Below are 7123 nucleotides of genomic sequence, written 5' to 3'. Positions count from 1 at the left end.
CACTAGGGCACAGGTGGCAAACACAAGGCCCGTGGGCCGAATCCGGTCCTCTACCCTGTTTTATCCTGCCCGGCACCTTGTTTCTACCTGGCGGCAGCTACGAGCTCTTGCTTACCTGTTAAGAAGTAGTTACATGTATACAGCCCTAAAATGACATTCAGCCCTTTGAAGGCAACCTCAAGGCTGAAGGGGTCCCCAGGAAAAATGAGTTGGACGCCCTTGCACTAGATTGAAGTTGACCGTACAGCAACGTTAACAGGGGTGGCAGTTAAGTAAACGTGGCAACCACACTGGAATAGTTATCACCATTAAAAATCACTTTCTTCCTCCCAAAGCAGCGACAAGAGAAAAAGCCCATGTCCATGTTCTAAGGCAAGAGCAAGATAGAGAACATACAAACTGGTCCTAAGGAGCGGACACCCCCCCAACACACGCACGTTTACAGACACTGTGGGATGCCTTCGCCCATCCGCAGGCTTCTCCTCTTGCTCCGCGTCCAGGCTTCCGTGACAGGCCCTGCCCACCAGACAGGACGCACCGGCCACGGACACACACACACTCCACAGGCGCCCCACCAGGCCTTGGCGTGGGCAGGTTCATGAAGTTGCACAAAACCAGAAGTAGTGGGCAAACAGACCAAACCAGCACTTTATTTTAAAAAGTTTTATTCTGCAGATTTAGAAATTTGAGAATTTTTTTAATAACCACAAAAGAAATTCAGTCACACCTAATGATTAACAGAATGTAGTGGTGTATTATCCAATCAGAAGTCGTGCTGATGTGCCATAATAAATTGTCTATTAGTAAAAAAATACACTTTAGGGCACAGCATTGTATCACAAATTACAGTAGGGATATTTTGCAAGAATTTAATCAAACTAGAGAATTCTGAGTAACTTTATCTTTTAAATGCAGCACTTAAAAATGTAACAACTCTGTGCATTCTTTTTCTTAAAAAAATGACCTTGTGTGTGTCATAAAAATGCTGCGTTATTGCTGCAGAGGTCAAAGTTCAAGGCTCAAGAGGTACAGGAGAGAATACAAAGGTAGCCTTAAGAAACTTGGTTTTGTTTATGTATAAAAAAGGTCAAGTTTATAAAAGTTAATTTACAAACCAAGAACAAAAGTGGTATGCACGCATTATGTACAAGCATCCTTAAAACATCAAAATTTTCAAATGCGTAGCCAAAAAACAAAACCACAACTGCCCGTTGCCAAAAAAGAAAAAAAAAAAAGATAGGAAAAAGCAGTTACCTAAATCACACCATTATTTCCGTCTGGGCGATCACACATGTCTGAAACCACCAAATCCACAATTTACTCAACCTGTTTCATGATTCAGTATCTGGATGCGCACAAAAGCCATAAAAACTTAGTGATACATAGAGAGAACGACCTAAGAGTTAAAAACAGGAGGGTAAGGCATTCCTGCTGGTTAGTATGTCTGGTGACACGGTTAATTTATAGAGAGATCCAGAGAGGCCACGGAGCCAGTCCCGCGCTTTGGTGTCCTTCCCTAGGAAAAATGTGTTTTCACATACAATCAGTAATTGTCTTCACTTGACCCCCCCACCCCCGCCCCAAAGCTGTAAATTCCCCTTGCTGTACATTTCTGTTAAATCCACTACTCTGGTTATATATTCCAGGTGCATTTTTAAAATGTGTGCATATTGCCTCATGCATAACAACATAAAGTGTGGACGCCAGGCCAGGGCCACGACGGAGTGGAAGCAGTGTACTTTGGAAAGAACAGGACTCAAATGCACCCCCTTCACTGGCTGGTATTTTAACGGAAATCAATTTTGTGAAGTTAAGCAGTGACCGTAAAAAAGTACAGTAATCATTGTGTAGCAAAATGTCTTTGAACCTCGCACCAATACCAACAGTCCTTCGGGCACAAACACGCAGGTCGCGGCACGCCGTCTGCCCACGTCTCAGGAGCGTGCGCCGCATCTTCATCAGTTTGAACAAAATGCTTAATAACAACAAACCGCAGATCGAGTCTAAGGAGAGCACAATACTTGATAGGGGGGTCCGTGTAGATTTAGTAAGTTTACCCCAGTTCACATGATTGAATCACGTTCCTACAGGCTAGGAATTAAAAGTGGTCGATCAGGACAGAAACGCAGTTTGCTCCAACAAGGTAATTGGGGTCTCCAGGAAGACACTTGTTTTGCCAGGTTTTAGGGTCACCTGTGAGAGAAAAAAGTTCACGTCATTTATAGTTGCTGGCTGCAATGCTTTGTAACCACAAGGCAAAGATAAATACACATATTTAGGTACCAGTTTCTTCTACTTCTTTATCATTTTGCACTGACATCCCAATTCTACATGCTAGATGATGACTAGAATTAGTGGGGCACTCACACAGTAAGACATTAAAACACTGAATCATTACACTGTAACCTGAAACTATTTATAACTAATATAATATTGTATACAACTTGACTGAAAACAATTAACTCCTAAGTGCTGTATGTCAATGAAGAACCACTGGAATCTAAGGATTCAGAACTTTTGGATTTCCCTTTCAGTATATTTTCACGTTCATGCTTCTTCAGAAGATGAAGAAAGCGTAGGGTCCACGTGCCGGGGACGACTCCAGCTTGCCCGAGCCCGCCTCATTATCAACAGTATCCTCCTTTCACTTTCCAAAGTCTGGACAATAATTTATATGATCGCCCATTTCAGCTGAGTGTGAGGACACATTTCTCACACTCTACTACACACCAACAAATGAAAGACCCCCCCGCCAAAAAAAATCAGTAATCTGGACCATCCTGGCAGCCAAACTCCGCGTGGAGCTGTGTGGCCAAGGCCGACGCTGCGAGCCTGTGGCAGGGCCTGGGTGCTGGCGGTGCTGGCGGACTGACACCCGCAGCTGGAGCACAGAGTCCCGGGAGGGGGACACTGCCTGCGACAAGGCCAGGATGGCTGTGTGTCGCTGGTTTCCAAGGTTAAGTGGCTTTGAAAGAGGCTCACTTCTGCTTCCCTAACAGCATCAGCTATCAACCAGGAGCTCGGGACAATGGCTAGAGGTGATTCAACTTGTCACAGCTAGCAGCCAGTGAGTGGAAGCCGGGGAGGCCACTAAACATCACACAATGCACAGGGATAGTCCCCACAACAAAGAATTCTCTGGCCAAAATGTCAACAGGGCCAAGGGCAGGAAACCCGCCCCCAGCAGGTCGCAAACCACCTGAGTGACACCTGAGTGGCACCCGGCTCAGCAAGAAGCCAGAGTTTTGCGGATCCCATTTCTCAGATACATGTGGGCTCACACAACACTATAGATAACACACTCTTCAGGCAATGAGCTGGAGCTATAACTCCTTGGAAGTAAATTAAAAACCTTATCTTTAGGCTCAAGTTTTCAAATAGCCTAATTTGTACTGGGATTAAGGTAGTAGTTATCAAAACCCACCCTTGACTTCTTGAACAGAATTTAGAGTAGCGAACTATTCTACAGCCACATGGCATTTCATAACGGTACATTCCTCTTCTGGGTGAATATGCTCAGATTCGAAACAACTTCTTCCTGTGTTAATCTAATAAAGTAACTCATGTTTTGTGGCATAAAACACTGGGGTAACAAATGGAAGAATCACTTAGGCTTCATATAATAGCTAAAAAAAAAACCCCACTAACAAACAAGGGGCTACCACAGACAGGGATCTGAAGGACCCTCACCCTAATTTGGCTTAGAGGACAATCAGAACTCATGCTACAGCTCGACTTTCAGAATATACTTTAAACACCATTGTATTAACTCACTAATTCAAACTAATAAAATGTTTCTCAGTGGAGTCCCTGAGGAAATAGCTTTTCTATCAAGTGTGTTAAAATTAATTCTTCCCAGAAAATGGGGTTACTTGGGAATACACACTTATATAATCTTTTGTCTTGCATAGGATTAAAATATTCTCCTATAATCTTTACACTATAAAACCCTATTTCCTAGTGCCCCATGCTAACACTGCATAATGCCCCCCTGATTTACCAAAAATTCAGAAGCGGGATTATAAATTCATATTTTTCTGTATCAGCTCAATTAAAGTGATCTATGCCAGAAACACAGGCAGCTCCAACTGGTCACTGCACAGTCACCCCCAGGAAGCAGGAAATGTGAAAGTGCAACAGAAGCTTTGATATTACGATCGGAAGGACAAAAGCCACGTGGAAACAGCGTGGACAACAGAAGTGATTTAGGATTTTGCATTGGAAACCCGGGGCCGAGTGCAAGCACAGTGGAAGGTCTCCTGTCTTTCAAGCTGCCCTGGGACAGACAGACTTTGCAGGCTGAAAAATTAAACAGTAACCAGTAACAGAAATGAATCAAATCATTGTAGCAAGAAGGTGAAAATGCCTGTGTTATGGAGGCAGTGTCGATTCTCTCATTGCACCACAACTGCGACAGAAGAAACGCGTGTGTCAGCCTTCGGCCACACCCTCAAGTGTGAGAGGCAGAAATGCCGCCCTCCCTGTCCGTTCACCGCTCAAGTACACGCAGCACAGAGGGGTGTCCGCAAGGACCGAGATGCCCACGGCTGCAAGGACAGAGGCAGAGGGCTGCTTCCCACACCGGGAGCTCCACCAGCCCAGGGACTAATCAACGACAGCACCCAGAGCCCCCAAAGGACAGAGTGAAGGCAGCATACCCGACGAGGAGTCGGATGATTTTAGAGCAAAAGACCAACCGTCAGGAGTCATGGACGCACAGTGTGGTAGGCGCAGCTCCACGGGCTTCAGGAACTTGAGGCCATGGGGCCCACACATCACCAGTGGGCTCAGCAGGGTCTCACCTGGAAGCGGGGAGGGGAGGGGCAGGGTTAGATGGCGTCTTCCTTCCCCAGCACTTCGCCTATGGCAGAACTGACGCAGAAAAACGGAAAGGACGCCACGTGTATAGTGTTAAATTTCCTCGCAGCCACTTGAGCCCACTCTATCCCCAAATCACGCCGACGTGCCATCAGTACACTGCATGTGGGAGACCCGGGCCTGGGGCACTGCTGGCACACTTTACTTCAGAACGGCCCCATTTCACGTAGCCACAGAGCTGGGGACACGTGCATGAGATCGCAGGTTCTGACAGCGTAAGGTACTGCCAGGCGTACTTCCTATACATGTTACTTACATCTCGGGTTTCTGAAGCTACAGGCTTGGTTTACGGGGTTGTCCAGGACCAACATACATTAGCATTCTGGCAAAATGTGAGCAGGTGAACCTAAGTAAGGCAGGGAAGCACCGCTTGCAGGTTCTGAAGGAAGTCGTGGCATGGGCCACCGTGTCACTCTGACCGGTATGGGCAGACAGGGAAACCCCAGCAGCCCTGAGTTCCGTAAGGAGCTCCGAAACACGGGCCGTTGTGCCTGACAGGGGCCCTGCATGCCTCTGTTGAGGTTTCCCTAGTGCTGGGTCTGGGCCAGTGAGTCAGACCTGCCCCGAGAGGCTTACATTCCACAGGCACAGAGCAAGGCCACACTCGGTGGGTGGCACCTGGCCCCTCTCTGGAGATGGAAGGGATGAACAACTCACAAAGCTGGGGATGTCGGTGAGAACTGCCCGGCACACTGAAGGAGGAATGGCCAACGGCCCACCCCCGGCCACTCTCAGGCAGGAAGTGAAGCACACTGTGGGGAAGGGCCAGGGAGCTCACCTTCACCTCCCCGGCCTTCCTGTGGGACCCCCACCACGTGCCACCATCAGGTGCCCCCCCCGCCAGTGCTCTGTGGGGCCAGCAGGCAGGCAGAAATGGGGTCTGGGTGGTCTGCTCAGCAGAGCCCGACGAGAGCTCACTGGCCACCCACACCCTGAAGACACGGGCACCGTTACCTTTCTCTTTATCGAGAGGCGGCAGGATGCTGTTGTCCCGGCAGACCTTGAAGTAGATCTCCTGCTCCACGCCCTCCGGGATGGCCCCCTGTGGGATGATGATGCTCACTCCCGTCTCTATGGAGCTCAGCACCCCACCGTTGCTGTTGAACACGCCTCGGGCCGTGGCCACCACCGTGTGACCGTCCTCGTCGTCGTCCTCCTCCACCGCCGAAGGGCTGAGGGTGCAGAAACGCCCCGTGAGCAGACTCCCGGCACGACGCAGGCACGCTCGACCACTGTAACCGGTGGTGCCATTGTATTTCCCTTTCTCCATCTGATCACCGAGTTATTGGAGCTTCTCCACCAAAGTGCACAGAGCCCGATCCGGTGCTCACCCGACTACTACAGCTCACAGGCAAGGAGCAGCACATTTAATGTCCACACAACTGGCGTTTGGAAGGACAGGATGGCAAGCCACGGTTCCCTCTTAGCATTACATGAGAAAATGGTGCACCTCACAACCGACGGCACCCGAGGCCTCATAAAATGTACTCATTAGGTAACAAACCCCCGGGGACCTGAGGAGTGCACACCGTGGCCTCTCCCTAGCACCCGAGGCCCACACGCCCTTGCTGGCAAAGAGGCACGGCTGCCACGGTTCCATGAGGTGATGAAGATCAAGCACCCACAGAGAGTAGCACGTTAACAAAGAAAACCAAGGGCGGGGGGATATGGTAGCATGGCCACTTCGGCAATGGAGACTTTTGAGATTCACTGAAGTGAAACTGTGAGCCAGGACCTAACAGGGAGCAGAAGATGGACGGACAACATCGAGGTACACGTGAGCAGGACAACTCTGCTCCTGCACTACCGGGGCATCAGGGACGGGTACCCACACCCGAGGGAGTGCTTTCCCCCAGGCCCCCTCCTGGGAGGGAGGCAGCCCTGCTTAGGGCGCAGGCCATGGGCTCCTGGCTTTGGGTCCTGCCTGTGAGTGCTTCTGCTCGGTCAGTGGGTCTGGGGCTGCGGTGAGCTCGAGTGTGGCCGCTGGGCCTGGTCCACACCACAGATGACAGCACAGAGGGAAGCTGCAGAGTGGGGCTCCTCACAGGCACCCCCTCTCTTGTCTGCTGAGACAGCTGACTCCTTAAGACTCTAAAACAGGTGCTATTGCTTAACAACCACTTTGAGCTTATTATACCTTCATTTCTGTTTAATATCAGTGCTGAATACACAGTGGATGAAAAGCACAGACGCTTGTGTTTTTGAGGTCAGAGGTCATGGGAAGCCATGGGTGTTAAGGGTACGG

At 49.4% G+C, this 7123-nt stretch overlaps 1 protein-coding gene across 5 annotated transcripts in view; it reads right to left on the bottom strand.

Annotated features, from left to right (window-relative positions):
- Nucleotides 1-648: 648 nt before the first annotated feature.
- The window catches only part of LOC123809588 (tight junction protein ZO-1), a 79205-nt gene continuing 72730 nt past the window's right edge, over nucleotides 649-7123 (bottom strand). For 2 of the 5 annotated variants that reach the window (XM_045824734.1, XM_045824737.1), the window contains 3 exons: nucleotides 5833-6050; nucleotides 4659-4802; nucleotides 649-2193 (listed from right to left, as the gene is read on the bottom strand). In XM_045824734.1, the coding sequence (XP_045680690.1) occupies nucleotides 2099-2193; nucleotides 4659-4802; nucleotides 5833-6050 (457 nt within the window). In that variant the 3' untranslated portion in view covers nucleotides 649-2098. The remainder of the gene's footprint in view (nucleotides 2194-4658; nucleotides 4803-5832; nucleotides 6051-7123) is intronic. The other 3 variants (XM_045824736.1, XM_045824739.1, XM_045824735.1) reach the window with 2 other exon arrangements.

This window comes from Phyllostomus hastatus, unplaced genomic scaffold (genome assembly GCF_019186645.2).
Source record: "Phyllostomus hastatus isolate PE091 unplaced genomic scaffold, TTU_PhHast_1.1 phas_scaffold_555, whole genome shotgun sequence".
Taxonomy (NCBI): Eukaryota; Metazoa; Chordata; class Mammalia; order Chiroptera; family Phyllostomidae; genus Phyllostomus; species Phyllostomus hastatus.
Note: the sequence above shows the minus strand (reverse complement) of the source record. Positions and strands in the feature narration are given on the sequence as shown.